The sequence below is a fragment of the Oncorhynchus keta genome, chromosome 27 (assembly GCF_023373465.1).
Source record: "Oncorhynchus keta strain PuntledgeMale-10-30-2019 chromosome 27, Oket_V2, whole genome shotgun sequence".
In the NCBI taxonomy this organism is placed as follows: domain Eukaryota; kingdom Metazoa; phylum Chordata; class Actinopteri; order Salmoniformes; family Salmonidae; genus Oncorhynchus; species Oncorhynchus keta.
This window is the reverse complement of record NC_068447.1, coordinates 29,632,780-29,651,240: the sequence shown is the minus strand read 5'-3', so window position 1 is coordinate 29,651,240 and position 18,461 is coordinate 29,632,780. Positions and strand designations below refer to the sequence as shown.

Genomic DNA, 18,461 nt, shown 5'->3' with positions numbered 1-18,461 from the left:
TATTATGATTATAATTACCATGATGATGATTATTATGATGATGAGGATGAGGATGATTCAAGTCCAAAATGAGAAATAGCAGTGAGATGAGAAATAGCAGTGAGATGAGAAATAGCAGTGAGATGAGAAATAGCAGTGAGATGAGAAATAGCAGTGAGATGAGAAATAGCAGTGCACCTGACTTTTTCTTTAGCTCTCTAGTGGCAGCTGTTGCTTCAGTCTGACCCTTGATATATAGTGAGCTCCAAAAGTATTGTGACAGTGACATATTTTTTGTTGGTTTGGCTCTGTACGCCAATACTTTGGATTTGAAATGATACAATGGCTATGGTAAATAATGTATTGTGTTATTTTGGAGACACTTTTAATGTAAATAAGAATAGAATATGTTTCTAAACACTTCTACATTAATGTGGATGCTACCAGGATTATGGATAGTCCTGAATGAATCGTGAATAATGATGAGTGAGAAAGTAACAGATGCACAAATATCATACCCACCAAAAAATGCTAATCTCCCCTGTTATTGTAATGGTGAGAGGTTAGTCCAATTTGTAAGTCGCTCTGGATAAGAGCGTCTGCTAAATGACTTAAATGTAATGTAAATGTTAGCATGTCTTGGGGTATGATATAAAATGCTAATCTCCTCTGTTATTGTAATGGTGAGAGGTTAGCATGTCTTGGGGTATGATATAAAATGCTAATCTCCCCTGTTATTGTAATGGTGAGAGGTTAGCATGTCTTGGGGTATGATATAAAATGCTAATCTCCCCTGTTATTGTAATGGTGAGAGGTTAGCATGTCTTGGGGTATGATATAAAATGCTAATCTCCCCTGTTATTGTAATGGTGAGAGGTTAGCATGTCTTGGGGTTATGATATTTGGGCGTCTGTTACTTTCTCACTCATCATTATTCACGATTCATTCAGGAATATCCGTAATCCTGGTAACATATATCATTTCAAATCCAATTGTCACTGTCCCAATACTTTTGGAGTTCACTATTTAAACAATCTATATTTACATATAAATATACTTTTCTATCACATGATCAGGTAATACTTTATTATAGGGCCTACCACCATGATGGGAAAGCAACAACATAAAAAACAATAGCCTACAGCAATTGAAATATATGCTTTGTTAAAAAAAAGGGGCGCAGTAACTTCAAACTGTCACATCATGAAGAGGGGAGATAATATTTCCAATATCCTTTCCATGTAGTGAAGTTATGGGACAGATTGTGTATCACACCGATTCTTTTTTTCTCTCGAACACGGTACTTCGCGCCTGTCCTATTCCGGAAGATCCCGAATTTTACCTCGCTAATTCCGAAGGGAACCGATGGAAACCCGAGGCTCCGCGCATAGACGAGAGCCGCTGTTTCCAATTCACCATTGCTAACAGCCATTTCATTTAGGTCATTTCTAGTTTTCATTATTTATACAATGACTGAGGATGGATTCCGAACGACTTGACATGTCCGTGAAAGACCTGGGATTTGGGATTTATCACCGCAAACAATGAATCGTTTTTTCAATCCCATCAAAGACCAAACCAGACGGGTGCATTTTTAAATATATAGGGCGCCTACAGACACAGTGTACATATTTTCAAAAAGGATGACTGCACTCTGAACGGAGTCCGCATATTGGCCTACAGTTGAATATGGAAGCGGATGGGTTATCACTGAAAGTATAAAATCACAGGATACTAGAATGGTCGAAAAAAAGGCGTCTCTTTTTTTGATGGAGAATCCAACAAGCAGAGCAAGACCCACAATAAAAGCGTGATGTTCTGTAATATGAACACCGTTATTTTCAAAATTGAGATGCGTTTACCAGTGATAGGATCCAGTTGATGACACCGATAAATAAGTATTTGAAAACATAAAAGATTGTCAGAATTGGAATTTACCGATTTGTTCTATTCTGTCAGTGTGATGGGAATGTATTGCTGAACATTGGGAGAGCTTTATGGAAAACCCGAAGACATGACATGCACACGAAAAAAGAGGAAACGATCCTTTTTGTTCTTTAAAACCTGTGTTAATTTAAGAAGTCTGCAACAGGCTTAATTGACGGGGGAGCCTTGCAAAAGTAAAAGTATATGTGCATTAAGATCTGATTCAACTGAGGTGACAATACCCTGTATACATTATGTTTTCAGTCATTTAATTGTGAAGGATGTCGACATTCATTGTGGATTATATTTGGAATTTATGCTCGTTTTGTTGACCCCTCTATGCCATTTACTGTTGCTTTACCATGATCTTTGAATCATTTTATATTTAATGTGGACTGCAACAAGCGGCCTAGAATAAAATCCCAAGCCTTTGTCTCGAGGACAAGCATAATAAATAAGGTAAGATTTCCTTTCACCTTCCTATGTCATTTTTTTGTTATTACTTCTAGGCCCCACGTAGCCTTATTTTTTTCCCCTCAGGTACCTGGTTAATTCGTTAACGTTGTGAAACCCATTTTTTGTGGCTACAACATAGCCTATTTCTGTTATGATTCATGCAGCCCCATGACGCATGCCATAGACAAACTGTACACGAAGGCTCGTAATATCATCTGGTTATTATAGTCGACACACACCACTGCAGATTTAAGTGCCATTTGTGTGATCTATGCCCTATGGTAAATTACAACAGGGAACCGCATTATGGACACGAGGCTATAACAATCGGTAGCTATATTATTCACTGGGCGAATTTCCGTTATGACAGCATCGATACAGGTCTACCCATTTGCGAATGCGATGCAACTGGGGTGTTGGGGTCTCGTCATCAGCCCTCGTTGATGAATTATTATCAACATCATCTGTTCATGAATTCTGAAAGGATCGAATCAAGTTGAATGCTTCAAATGACCCAGTCTACCATAGGCTCTAGGCCTATTCGCAATTGTTCATGCATTTACTTCAAACATGACGTGTCAAGCCCACCACTAAACCTATTGTATTTTCCCTAGCCCCGGATGTGTTTATTCATATTCTAATACGGTTGTTTATAATTGCATTCGGTCGGTGTTGAACAGTGTCAGAGTGATTCCGGCTCCTTTGGTTGGTGAATTCCGCGTCGCCTCCTCCCACAGCGACCATGGCAGCGGTACTCTATTGCTGTTGCTATCCAGTTCTTGACAATGGCTCAGCTACCAACAACCCACTCCAATTTCTCCAGGCCCCTCCCTTCATGATGTATAGCCTTTCGGTATTCCTGTGAAGCTCTTATATCCCTATAGCCAGTATATTAATTTTGCAATCAAAATTATATAGGCCTACACATGATGATGTAATCTTACCTCATCAATATCTTTGTTTTTTTCCCATCGTTTGAACTCTTTTTCCACTCACATCTTTCTGTATATTAATAATCTATTCTTCATATGCCTATTTCTTTTATACCTTTTTGGCCTCCAGGCATAAGCAACATAAGCGGCCAAATGAGTAGAATTGCAAGAAATGTGTTATAAAATTGCTAAATGCTCTCTCCGCCCCATGGCAAAATGGGTAGAACTGCAGAAAACTTGCTTTAAAACAGCAAAAATGTCTCTCTGCCCCGAGGCAAAATTTGTAGAATTGCAGGAAATTAACTTTAAAACTCTCTGCTTGTTAGCATTCCCCCAAACCAAGTATTGCTTAGGGCCTCCAAAAGACTAGAGCCGGCCCTGACTATAGGGCTTCTACAAACTGTTCTCATGCTCTAGCCACCAAGGTTCATGCCACATAGACTAATAAAGTCACATGAAATGTAATAGACCAGAGCCTTATATTTGGATTATAGATTCTTTATCTCAATATAAGGCTCTGGAATAGCCTAATTCATTCTAAATAACATAGGCCTAAAGTGTAATGAGGTGATTGAATAGGAGACACCAATAGTGTATGCTACAATTTAAAAAAAGAACGATTCTAATAATTTACCAATTATTAGCCTATGACAGGTGTGTGTTTCTGCTGTGATTCTGCTATTGACGCAGACAAGTGACACTCAACCACATACTCCATCTAGCTATTGTTGATCTACTAACTCAACATATCAGGTGCCACCCAGGGCTGGCCCCAGGCATAAGCGACATAAGCAGTAACAGGGCCCCCGGTCGCTTGTTGGAATCTATAGTATTCCACAAATGTAACCATGGGGAATGGTAATATAGAAGACATTATGTCTACATGATCATAGTATTACATCATGTGAACAGAGTCAAATGATACCACAGTCCCTTTCTATAGCTAGCAATACAAAACTGTAACATTACTTTGGTTTAAACATGTCTCATGACTAATTAGGTAAGCCCCTGTTAATATCTGAAATATTGGATTTACTATAACAAATCAAAAATGGAAAAATATATGTATATGAGAGATTGGGCAATTAACAACAATATAGGCCCATATAGGTTTCTTTTTTTAAATATGCCATTTGAAATTGGTTTAAAGGTACACTACCGGTCAAAAGTTTTAGAACATCTATTCATTCAAGGGGTTTTCTTTATTTGTACTATTTTCTACATTGTATAATAATAGTGAAGACATCAAAACTATGAAATAACACATATGGAATCATGTAGTAACCAAAGAAGTGTTAAACAAATCAAAATATGTTTTATATTTGGGATTCTTCAAATAGCCACCCTTTGCCTTGATGACAGCTTTGCACACTCTTAGCATTCTCTCAATCAGCTTCTCTCAATCAGGAATGCTTTTCCAACAGTCTTGAAGGAGTTCCCACATATGCTGAGGACTTGTTGGCTGCTTTTCCTTAACTCTGCGGTCTGACTCATCCCAAACCATCTCAACTGGGTTGAGGTCTGGTGATTGTGGAGATCAGGTCATCTGATGCAGCACTCCATCACTCTCCTTCTTGGTAAAAGAGCCCTTACACATCCTGGAGGTATGTTGGGTCGTTGTCCTATTGAAAAACAAATGATAGTCCTACTAAGCACAAACCAGATGGGATGGTGTATCGATGCAGAATGCTGTGAAAGCCATGCTGGTTAAGTGTGCCTTTGAATTCTAAATCAATCACAGACAGTGTCACCAGCAAAGCACCGCCACACCATAACCGCTCCTCCTCCATACTTTACAGTGGGAACTACACATGCGGAGACCATCCGGTTGGAACTAAAAATCTCAAATTTGGACTCCAAACCAAAGGACAAATTTCCATCGGTCTAATGTCCATTGCTCATGTTTCTTGGCCCAAGCAAGTCTCTTCTTCTTATTGATGTCCTTTAGTAGTGGTTTCTTTGCAGCAATTCGACCGTGAATGGTTGATTCACTCAGTCTCCTCTGAACAGTTGATGTTGAGATGTGTCTGTTACTTGAACTCTGTGAAGCATTTATTTGGGCTGAAATTTCTGTGGCTGGTAACTCAAATGAACTTGTTCTCTGCAGCAGAGGTAACTCTGGGTCTTCCATTCCTTTGGCGGTCCTCATGAGAGCCAGTTTTATCATAGCGCTTGATGGTTTTTGCGACTGCAGTTTGAAACTTTCAAAGTTCTTGAAATTTTCCGGGTTGACTGGCTCTTCATGTCTTAAAGTAATGATGGACTGTCGTTTTTCTTTGCTTATTTGAGCTGTTCTTGCCATAATATGGACTTGGTCTTTTACCAAATAAGTCTATCTTCTGTATACCCCTCCGACCTTGTCACAACACAACTGGATTGGCTCAAATGCATTAAGAAGGAAAGAAATTCCACAAATTAACTTTTAACAAGGCACACCTGTTAATTGAAATGCTTTCCAGGTGACTACCTCATGAAGCTGGTTGAGAGAATGCCAAGAGAGTGCAAAGCTGGCATCAAGGCAAAGGGTGGCTATTTGAAGAATCTCAAATATAAAATATATTTTGATTTGTTTAACACTTTTTTGTTTACTACATGATTCCATATGTGTTATTTAATAGTGTTGATATCTTCACTATTATTCTACAATGGTAAATAGTAATAACAAAAAGTAAAAATAAAGAAAAACCCTTGAATAAGTAGGTGTTCTAAAACTTTTGACCAGTAGTGTACATTTATGTATTTCAGCTCTTATTCTCCATCTGAAACTATCAATGCCCCCACCATTCATCACAATAGTTCATATAGACAGACAGACAGACAGACAGACAGACAGACAGACAGACAGACAGACAGACAGACAGACAGACAGACAGAATAACACAGCACAAGGCAGAATGGTCCTGTAGCCTAGCAACAAGCGGCTGTAATTACTGTGACAGAAATATATTAGTATGCCTGCAGTGAAACAATGGTTCTAAGCCCTTCTCTCTCCTGTAGGACTCACATACTCCATAATCATCACCTGTGCATTCCCCCGATCACTTCCGAAGGTTACATCAATACAAATGATGGTGGTGGAGGGGTCAATACCGATTGACTTCCATCACACACCCACTCATACACAAGAGAGCACATACACCTACACATGCACACCACTGAGCTATCAGACATACTGTACATCTAAAGTGTTACTGTTCAACCTATTTTGGAAATGCCCGGTCAGTGGTCCCCAAAGTGACAGCACCAATGAGGCTTCATCAAGCAAATGCCATCTCAACTTCACAAGTGATTTGTTTTCCCACATCTCCTTCACACACGCACACGCACACGCACACGCACACGCACACACACACACACACACACACACACACACACACACACACACACACACACACACACACACACACACACACACACACACACACACACACACACACACACACACACACACACACACACACAACCCCCTCTCTGCACACACGGTCTCTCTCTCTCTCTCTCACACACACACACACACACACACACACACACACACACACACACACACACACACACACACACACACACACACACACACACACACACACACACACACACACACACGCATCACACACACACACACACAAATAATGTAAGGTGTTGTAGCCTAGCAACAAGCGAGGTAATTACCGTGACAGACTAGTTGCTGGCATGCCATGTAGCGTGTGGAGAAAACAGCTGATATGATTGGTGTTGAGGGGGAAGGAGAAGATGTTCCACAGCATGCTACAGCAGATGCCTATGTGAGCCCTGTTTCACCCCTTGTAGAAACAAGTGATTGATTCCATGGGACAAATGATTTGTGTAATTCCGAGGATGATGATTTGAACATCTCCCTCTACTATTATGACATTTGATTCTGTATTACAGGCCTTGTACAATGCGCGAAGATAGGGGCTATAATACAATGTATTAATGTTGTAAACAACTACAGTCAGAACTTTATTTTGGGGTAAAGGGTGGGGAAGGTGGGACAGACTTGGACATAAAGATGGAAAATGAGTTAAAGGGATAGTTCAGGATATCATTTGTATGTCTCTGCGTCCAGTATGAAGGAAGTTAGAGGTAGTTTTGCGAGCCAATTCTAACTAGCGTTAGCTTAGTGAAAAATAATAATAATTGTATCTACGGGTCCATCTGACTCTGGGGAAGTCGATAAAGGGGTTCATTGTCAAAATCCCAAACTATCCCGTAAAGAGTTTACTGAAATAGAATAACATACCTTATTATTACGATGTACTAAATACAGTGGGGTCCAGAATTATTGGATCACTTGATAAGGATGAGCAAAAAATACTGTATAAAATAAATAATTCAAATACTTGGCTAAATTGTGTGCTCATTTGTTAAACAAGTAATACAAAAAATATATAAAAAAGATATGGGTCAAAATGATTGGATCCCCTGTTTTCAATACTCCAGAACCATATAATTACATTTGCATTTTAATCTTCTTCTTTTTTTAGCAGACACTCTTATCCAGATCAAATTAGTGCATTCATCTTAAACTAGCTGAGACATAAGGCAGATTAATTATTTAAGATACTCTTTGAAGAGGTAGGTTTTCAGACATTTTCGTAGGATGGGCATGTACAGTGCTGTCCTAGCATCAGGGGAAAGCTGGTTCCACCATTGGGGTGTCAGGACAGAGGAGAGCTTTGACCACTGCTCCCGTAGGGGTGGGACAGCCAAGAGACCAGAGGTGGCAGAACAGAGCGCTCGGGTTTGGATGTAGGGTTTGAGCATAGCCTGAATGTAGAGCAGGGCAGTTCCCTTTGCTGCTCCATAGGCATCGACTGGAAGCCAGTGGAAGTATGGAGGCATGGGGTGAAGAGAGAACTTGGGAGGTTGAACACTAGACGGGCTGCAGTGTTCTGGATAAATTGTAGGTGTTAGATGGCACAAGCGGGGAGTCCAGCCAGCAGAGAGTTGCAGTAGTCCAGAAGGGATATGACGAGTGACTGGATTAGGACCTGCGCCGCTTCCTGTGTGAGGAAAAGTTGTACTCTATGGATGTTGTAGAGCATGAACCTGCGAGTCACTGCTTTGATGTTTGCAGAGAACGACAGGGTATTGTCCAGGGTTACGCAAAAGGTCTTTTGCATTCTGGGAGGGGGACACAGTAGAGTTTTCAAACGTGATGGAGAGGTCTTGGGAGGAAGAGCAGCTCCGTCTTGTTGAGGTTGAGCTTGAGGTGGCCGGCTGACAGACACGCAGAGATATCTGCCAGGCACACAGAGATGCGTGTTGCCACCTGGGTGTCAGAAGGGGGGAATGAGAAAAGCAGATGAGTGTCATCCGCATAGCAATGATAGAAGAGACCATGAGAGGATATGACAGAGCCGAGTGACTTGGTGTATGGAGAAAAGAGGAGAGGACCTAGAACTGAGCCCTGGGGAACACCAGTAGTGAGAGCACAGATCCTCTCCGCGCCACCTGGTAGGAGCACATGCCAAGTAGGATGCAATCCAGGAGTGTGCAGAGCATGAGACGCACAATCCTGAGAGGGTGGAGAGGAGGGTCTGGTAATTCACAGTGTCGAAGGCAGCAGATACAGTAGATCGAGGAGAATGAGAACAGCAGAGAGAGAGTCAGCTTTGCCACAGAGAAGAGCAGTCTCATTTGAGTGACCCGTCTTGAGGTCTGACTGATTAGTGTCAAGAAGATCGTTCTGAGAGAGATAACGAGAGAGTTGGTCAGAGAAAGCACGCTCAAGTGTTTAGGAAAGAAAAGAATGAAGGGATACCGATCAGAGGGGTTGAGTGTTGGTTTCTTGAGAAGAGATACTCTGGCCATCATGAAGTCAGAGGGGACGCAGCCAGTGGTCAGGGATGAGTTGATGAGGGAGGAATGAGAGAAGGTCTCAAGAGATGGTCTGGAGAAGGGAAGAGGGGATGGCTGTCGAGTTGGCAGGTTGTCGGGCAGCTGGATTTCAGCAGGATTTCAGCTGAAGAGAGAAGGAAGAAAGAGGTCAAGGCGTAGGGGAGTTCTGTGGGAGTGGGACCAGTGGACTCAGTATGCTGAGTGAATGAGGAGTGGATGTCATCAACCTTTTTATCAAGAGAGGAAGGAGGGAGAGGAGGTGGAGGATTAAGGAGGAAGGAGAAGGTGGAAAATAGTTTCCCAGGGTTGGAGGCAGAGGCTTGGAATTAAGAGTGATAGAAAGTGGCTTTAGCAGAGGATACAGAAGAGACGGTAAAGAGGAGGGAGTGAAAGGATAATAGGTTCTCCGGAATTGTAGTTTTCCTCCATTTTTGCCGAGCTGCTCAGTACCCTCCTGCTGCGAGGATAAAGTCACTGAACCTTTTTCTAAAATGTTTATGAGATTGGAGAACATTTTGGGAAGGACATTAGACCATTCCAAGTCGAAAACCTGGTTACCTCTGCCCGGAGGCCGCAAGTGAATTTTCTAGCAAGACAATAACCACAAGCGCACACCAAAATCCACAAAGAAATAGTTAATTTACCACAAAATCAACATTTTGCAATGGCCATCTCAGTCTCCAGAATTGAACCCCATTGAAAATGTGTTGTTTGAATTGAAGAGGGCAGTCAATAAGCACAGATGAAGGATATAAAGGATCTGGAAAGATTCTGAATGGAGGAATGGTCTAAGATCCCTCCCAATGTGTTCTTTAATGTCATAAAACATTTTAGAATAGGCTCAGTGTCATTATCCTCGCAGGTGGAGGGTGCTGGAGTATTGAAAACAGATGATCCAATCATTTTGATCAATATCTTTTCTATATTTGTTATTACTTGTTGAACAAAACCTCTTTCTCTGAGCAATTGTATTAGTATAAAATAATATAATTGTTCTATTTTTTGGTAACATACAGTATAGCTCAGTATTTGTTTTATTAATTTTATACAGTCTTTTGTCCTTATCTTTATTAAGGGATCGTTAGCTGACATGGTCTAGTTGATCTGGAGATTTCTGAATAGTTATAAATAGCCCTCTTAAAACAGGGGTTCCCACACTTTTTCATTCGGGGCCCCCCTTTCCAGCATTGGGGAACATCACGTCTATTTCTATGGGCACAATCACTGTTCATCACTGTTCAGAGAATTTTTGCAGGTTTAAAGCTTATTTCTTGCAATTCCACACATTTTGTCAGGGTGCAAAGAACATTTTTCAGTTTTAAAGCAAATTTTCTTGCAATTCTATAAATTTTGCCATGTCATGTGATATTTGAGTGACAAAAAATGTACAACAGTATGTATGGGCTAAAAAAATGTTAGCTGACATGGGCTAGTTGATCTGGACATTTCTGAAAATTATAAACAGCTCTCTAAGGTCTGCAATGACTGACATGACAAGAGGAACTGATGATACACTACCCAATTTCAAAACTGCACCTTGTGCATTCTACTATTATAACTTTTAAGAGTAAATTGAAAGCCAGCGTGAGTTTGTTGTATTATTTATTTTGGGGGGGAGGGGGGACCCACAGGCCCCAGAGTTTGGGAACCACTGTGCTAAATGACATACATAGAAATGTAAAAAATGCTGCTGGAGTATTGAAAACAATTTTGACAAATAATAATTTTGACAAATATCTTCCATATTTTTTGTATTAAATGAGCATACAATTTAGCTCAGTATTTGTATTATTTATATGATATCGTATTTTTTGCTCATCCTTATCAAGGGATCCAATCATTCTGGAACCCGCTGTATGTAAACTGGGGCTACTAGGGCTAATCATCTACATATAGCTAGTTACACGGTTGCTCTGTCTAACACTTCATACTCTTACCTAACTCCATATTGGCCTAGCACGATATTGACAGTTAGGTAATCATTGCATATCATAACCACCACTTCCTGGAAATTATGACATTTTACAAAACAACTGCTGCAGTCCAGCTAGGCCAATGCTGGAATCATAAAAGCATTGTATTTTACTATTAGAAAAGCCAAGAGACACACACCTCTCATATTAACCTTAAACAGTATACTCCCTGCAAACGCTTACACTGTATTATTCCACACTGATGTCAGACATGGAAGTCCATCCAAACGTTTAATGCTTGCTGTTCTTACTTCCTGTTTACAGGAGCTGAAACTGTGAGAAGAAGAGGCACGAGAGGTAGAGCTACAGGAAACAAGGGGCTTAGTGAAAAATGGGGCAATGCGGACTGAAGTGCTCCGGTTCCATGTGAGATCAAAAGGAGAGGCAACCACGAGGACGAACAAAAGGGCAGCTGGAGGAGGAGGCGGAGGAGGAGAGGGAGAAGGAGGAGTGGATTTCAGGAGAGAAGAGGGCATAACCTGGGAGACAAAGGGATGGCCAATGGCAACGAGACCAGTGAGGGGCTCGGCGGTCCCCTGGCGGCGGTGGTGGCCACAACGGGAGGAATGGCAGTCGGGGGCCCATCGTCAGCTGTGTCCACCTACATCAAACTGGTCCTACTGGGGCTAATCATCTGCATCAGCCTGGTGGGGAACCTGGTGGTGTCTCTGCTGGTCCTCAGGGACCGGGCACTGCACAAGGCCCCCTACTACTTCCTGCTGGATCTGTGCCTGGCCGACACCATCCGCTCGGCCGTCTGCTTCCCCTTCGTGCTGGTGTCCATCAAGAACGGCTCGGCCTGGACCTACAGCGTGCTCAGCTGCAAGGTGGTGGCCTTCATGGCTGTGCTCTTCTGCTTCCATGCCGCCTTCATGCTGTTTTGCATCAGCGTGACGCGCTACATGGCCATCGCCCACCACCGCTTCTACTCCAAGCGCATGACCTTCTGGACGTGCGTGGCGGTGGTGTGCATGGTGTGGACGCTGTCAGTGGCCATGGCCTTCCCACCTGTCTTTGATGTGGGCACCTACAAGTTCATCCGCGAGGAGGATCAGTGCATCTTCGAGCACCGCTACTTCAAGGCAAACGACACACTGGGCTTTATGCTGATGCTGGCTGTGCTGATCCTGGCCACGCACGTGGTCTACATGAAACTGCTGCTCTTCGAGTACAAGCACCGCAAGATGAAGCCCGTTCAGATGGTGCCAGCTATTAGCCAAAACTGGACCTTCCACGGGCCTGGCGCCACCGGCCAGGCAGCAGCCAACTGGATCGCAGGCTTTGGTCGGGGCCCCATGCCGCCCACCCTGCTGGGCATCCGGCAGAACTTGCACAACCAGAACCGGCGCCTGTTGGGCATGGAGGAGTTCAAGGCGGAGAAGCAGCTTGGCAGGATGTTCTACGTGATCACCCTGTTGTTCCTGGTGCTGTGGTCACCCTACATAGTGGCCTGCTACTGGCGGGTGTTTGTCAAGGCCTGCACCATACCGCACCGGTACCTCTCCACCACCGTATGGATGAGCTTTGCCCAGGCAGGGGTAAACCCCATTGTCTGCTTCTTCCTCAACAAGGACCTGAAGAAGGGGCTCCTGGCACACCTGCCAGCCAGCTGTAGGACTAAACCTCATCTGCCCCGAGAGCCTTATCGCGTCATGTGAGGGGGACGGTGGGCGGTCGTTACCTGGGGGGGGACAGGGATATCTGGGAGTTGTTTGGTTGGCTGAGGGACCATTTGAGTTGTTGTGGCCTTTGATTCAGTGCAAGATGATTTAAAAGGGGTGGGTGTCAGTCTGGAACTGTTGAAGAGGTTAAAATGTCAGAATTCCATTCACCTCCATGTGATGTATCTGGGTTTCTCCTTGTCAGAGGAGAGCAGAGGTATTTCAAGCTCATTTGGGGTGTTCTAAATTGTTTTTCTAAAGTCTTATTGGGGGATTATTACACACAGTAACAGGCATGTGGTTGCTGCAGTGTAGAAACCATGAAACCAATTGTTGGTCTAAAATTATTATAGAAAGAATGTATGATTTCCACATTCTATTATCAAACCAAAAACACCTTTGACTTCAGCTTATAGATTTGGATTAATTTTTAGATCAGTTACATTAAACTGCTAACTGCCATTTTTAAAACTTTTATTTATTTATATAAATGGCCTTCTCCACACAGAAAGAATAGGAGACTGAACCAACAACAAAAGTGTCCATCTCAGATGCATGTATGTATTCTTACTTTTAATGTGGAACAAATATGAAACTGCTTCCTTCAACTGCTTGAATCAAAGGCATCAGTCAAACATACAAAACATGAGTTTTGTACGAATAGCATATTCAGGCACTCTCACGGGTTTATGTGGTGTTTCTCAGATGAATTATTATGTTTATCTATTTGTCCACCTTGAGATCTACATTCATTTTGATGATTTGAACAACTAATACCCTTGAAAGAAAACATGCAAGATTTAGTGAAGTCGGCAGAAGTAGAAACTGACAAGAGGCTATCATAGAAAGTCAGCACGAGTTATTCTGGCATGGTGATACGTTACGAAAATGTGCAAGTAACATTCTCATTTGGTCTAACGAGCACCTCAAATCAGCGAACAATAGGAGATGGGGGGGAAAACACGTGTTAACAAGAGCTGCCGTGGAGAAAAGTTTGATCTTGTGTTCGTTAGCGTTGAACAGAAATGAGCAGATACTAATTGTGAAGTGTTAATAGTCAGACAGAATTATGAAGTGCATGTTTAGGTGATATTTGTGTTATCCCATGATTCCTGAGGATAACTTTTAAACAAAACAATGCCCCAATCAAGGACAAACTATGAGAATCTGAGTCCATTTTATAACAGAAAACCAATGATACATTGACAGAAAATGCTCAGTGCTCTTTCTAAATTCCTGTTGCTGCAGGTGGTATTGTTACAGATGATTGAACACCTTGGAAATCTCGCAAATTGTTTAAAAAGACAGTTGATAGTTATGTTCATAAAAGCTAAATCAGAATGTTTATATCTTCAGATAGGATAAAGTTCTTTATATTTGATGACATCATCACTTCACACGAAGGTCTTGGAAGAGGGGTGGGGGGGAAACTTGCCCATTTCTGTTTTTGCACATTGGAGTATGATAAATCAATTGTTTTTTTTCTTAACATGATTTAGAATTGAACCAGAGTGCTAACCAGGTGTAGGCCAGGACACAGAGAATGTAATATTTTAAGTGAATGTCAAAGAAAGTTTTGGAACGTGATACTATCCCTTTGTGGGTACAACTGTATGTTTCTTTTGGTTTTCTAATTGTCCACTGTTGTCTGCAAACAATAACAATGACACAAACTAACAATAACAGTGAAAAAGCAACATAACTCTGAATTGTTATTTCTATTATCTGGGTTATGGCCTTACTCTGTAAAAGAAAAAGAAAAAAAGGTTTGTTTCTAACCAATGCAAGAAAGAGTTGACAGCTGTATGCCTCTATGTGTTGAAGTAATAAACATCAAGGGATTATTCCAACTAATGGGGAAACACAACACTGTGTAATTAATGACTTTCGGTGGGAACACATAACTCTCCCCCTCGCAACCTAAAAGTAAAAGCTCCTGTCAAAAAACTTTAACAAGGATGGTATTAGAGAAAAAACACTTTGTACCAAATTGTAACACTGGAGTGTACAAAGGACAGAGGAAACTTTAATCCAAAACGGACAATTATTGGAATTAACAAAAGCCCTTCCTGGATTATTGTGGATTTCTTTCAGAATTTTTGTTGTTGTTTCTTCTCTTATCAGTGGGAGGGGATGAGTCTGGTGTTGTGTATTGATCTGTGAAAACAAGGAATGAAAAAAGATGTGTGAATTTTGGGGTTGGTTGGTGTTGGGGGGGAAGGAGGGAGACCGGGAGTGATTTTTTGATAAGCAGAAATGCCTGACAGTGCTTTTTTTGCTTCAGGCACACTACCTTTTGTAAATTAACTGTGACCTCTGTACTATTTAATGTGTATTATATGGACCATGGACTAACTTGGAATTGAAGGCGGGTGGGGAGGGGGGGGGGTCCCGGTCATCATATTTTTACCATGCATGTGTGTGTGAGTGTTTCTGTACGTAAGTATGATGGTGTGTATGTTTAGAGGCTAGACTAGAGGGATGAAAACCAAGGATATTTGGGGAATAGGAATGGCCAGAAACACGTTGCATTTTGAAAAATGTCAGTCCTGCAAATGCTTATTCGAGTATTTTTCACCCTCAGCCTGTTCCTGACACAGAGAATTGAATGTGCTAAAACCAATGAGGTTCATTCAAAAACCTGATGCAACGAGTGTGTCTTCTTAATTAAACCATTGAATTGCAAATTTTTTACACGTGCAGTTCCTCTAAATTGGACTACAGAGCCTTCTGTCTGAATGGGGATTATGTCATTGCTTGTATGGGAATATAAAGGTTGAAGACAGTTTGAGATTGTCTTGGGGTGAGTGGTTCTATCCACACAGACACTATGATTATTGCACTCTTATTAATTTCCAATGTGTCTCAGTGAAAGGAATAACATCATATAAAATAATGTTATACATGATTTTTGTTTGGTTTGAAATACACTGCATTTTGTTAGTCATAGAACTGGTTCAATTTCTATCTCTTCTGTAGTGTTTGGGCTTTGTAAAAGCCCAAAGCCATCCAAAAGACAATTTGACTTCTGAATATTTAATTTAATGTTTCATCTAAGTTCATGGATTTTACAGTGTAGCTGTAGTTATTATGACCCTGTATGTGGAGAGACTACATACATACTTATGTTGTGAATTTAAAATAAGAAATTTCACGTGTGCATCCACAGTGTTATTATACATGAAATCTATGAAAATACAGAATCATAAGAATAGTCTCTGGATAGTAGAACAAATCCTGAATTTCAGAACTTAAACACTTTTTAAAAACTTTACCCTTTAAACTGGACCCCAAAATGTCAAAGCTCACAGAACAATCTGCAGATGAATATCAAACGTAAAATACAAGAGGAGGTTTGAAGGATACCTATATAAATGTCTTTAAACCCCTAAATATTATGGAAGCAGCAAGTCAGAGTGTGTGATTTCCATTTCTTTCTTGTATTATTTTTTAAAAAGAAAATGGTTGAGCTGTTAAGCATGTCTCTGGCCATTTAGGATTTTTGTTGTTGGTTTTTGTAATGAAAAATAAATTTCTTTGAAACTATTGACAGATTGCAATTACTAAATGTAACACATTCCTTATGTGCAGATATGGACACAAGATGTAAAAGTAAGGAGCAAGTACAACATTTTATTCTATGCCTTGAATTCAAAGACAAGACACCCAAATTTACAACCAGTCGTCAAGATTAACGTCACATTCATTTGAATATTGATTCAGGGCATAAAACATTCTCATCTAGAGTATGTTGCTCCTCACCTGGGATATTAATTCTAACACTTATTTTGTGTATTGCACTCATAATGTTTTTTAGCCCACACAACAGAAAGAGGACATAACCCCGCAACAAAAGTATGAGTTCACAGGGTTCATACAGTCTTCCCTTTCCATGCCTTGTTATCCATATTTAAGGTCACCAAGTTGTCAAGTTTACAAAACCCCAGATTAGCATACATTTTGTCATTTAATCTGTCTTTTAGATGATCAGCATTTGTGGTTAGAAAGAAGCTCATGATCAGTTCGCAGATCCGTAATATTAACTATGTTTCAACTTTTGATGTCATCTTTCCTTTATACCTACTTTTGGCATCAAACTTGGGAAGCTTCCCCTCAATTTAACTTACAACTGATGCTATCCCACATGCTTGAAATTAAATAGACAGACCTGTACATAGTGGCACAGCGGTCTCAGGCACTGCATCTCAGTGCAAGAGGACTCACTACAGTCCCTGGTTTGAATCCAGGCTGCATCACATCTGGCTATGATTAGGAGTCCCATAGGGCGGCAGACAATTGGCCCAGCGTCGTCCAGGTTTGGCCGGGGTAGGCCATCATTGTAAATAAGAATTTGTTCTTAACTGACATCCCTAGTTAAATAAAGGTTAAAATAATGTATATATTTTCTACAATATGACCAAAGTATTAAACAAATCTAGATATTTCTAATGGTTCTTTAGAGAATTAATATTTGTCATATATCCTCATACAGGTTGCTCATCATTGTTGATGAGCAACCTGAAAACAACTCTCTAGTCAGTCCATTCATATAATCAAATCCCTGTTCTTGCACATGCCTGTTCCAGACAGGGGCAATCTGGGTGCTTTGGTTAATTCTCCATTTCCATCTCTGATCCTCCATAAATCTAGCCAATTCAATAAGGGTCCCAGGCATGCCATCTCACCCAGCAGACACCTAGCCTAATGCAGCCCCCCATGGGTATTCTGCTGCAGACATCTGAATTCCTAAGTAAAGCTAATGCTAACCAGAGCCAACTGCCTGACCAGAAGATTCTGAGGACTGAGATATGATAGTCCATGATAGCTAACAGGGAGCAGCCTCGTTGCATTTTGAAAAATGTCAGTCCTGCAAAAGCTTATTCAAGTATTTTTCACCCTCAGCCTGTTCCTGACACAGAGAATTGAATGTGCTAAAACCAACGAGGTTCATTCAAAAACCTGATGCAACGAGTGTGTCTTCTTAAACCATTGAATTGCACATTTTTTACACGTGTAGTTCCTCTAAATTGAGAGGGAAAGGGAAAAGTTCCTCTACGTTGAGAGGGGAAGGGAAAAGGCCCTGTGCTGTGCTCCCTAATGCCAGTTACTGCCTATACATCCTTGACTAAAAAGAGCTCCAGTACATATCCTTGAACCAAGAGCGGAGGGAGCTGTGGCCTGGTGATTTCATCTGATAGAGTGGGAGGTAAGAACAGGCAGTGGAGGGACAGAGAGGGAGGGGTGTTGTGTGTGAGACATACATAGAGGGACAAGCACTACTCTTCACTGAAAAACGAATGGAAAATACAGGTATTGCTGTCTAAATGTAGATAGAACAAAATTACTGTCGACACAGACATGTCATATGTTTGCCAATTGAGCTAGTGCTAATACTTAATGTCAGGACAACTATAAAAGGAAAGTATACATTTTCAGTTATTGGGTATCACCAGTATAGAAAACATGCTACAGGTTTTTAGAAAAAAAAATAATAATAATAAATGAGAACACCATTGCTTGATGTTGAGTTTAAAAACCTAAAATATCTACATTCTGACCAGGTGAAAGCTATCCTTTATTGATGTCACTTGTTAAATCCACTTCAATCGCTGTAGATGAAGGGGAACATACAGGTTAAAGAAGGATTTAAGCCATGAGACAATTGAGACATG

At 41.1% G+C, this 18,461-nt stretch overlaps 1 protein-coding gene across 1 annotated transcript; it reads left to right on the top strand.

Annotated features, from left to right (window-relative positions):
* Positions 1–1,341: 1,341 nt before the first annotated feature.
* Positions 1,342–12,794, top strand: LOC118359443 (probable G-protein coupled receptor 173). Its single transcript, XM_035737964.2, has 2 exons — positions 1,342–2,364; positions 11,393–12,794. Exon 2 carries the CDS (start codon positions 11,623–11,625, stop codon positions 12,784–12,786), a length of 1,164 nt encoding a protein of 387 aa, XP_035593857.1. The 5' UTR covers positions 1,342–2,364; positions 11,393–11,622; the 3' UTR covers positions 12,787–12,794.
* The last annotated feature ends 5,667 nt before the right edge of the window (positions 12,795–18,461 follow it).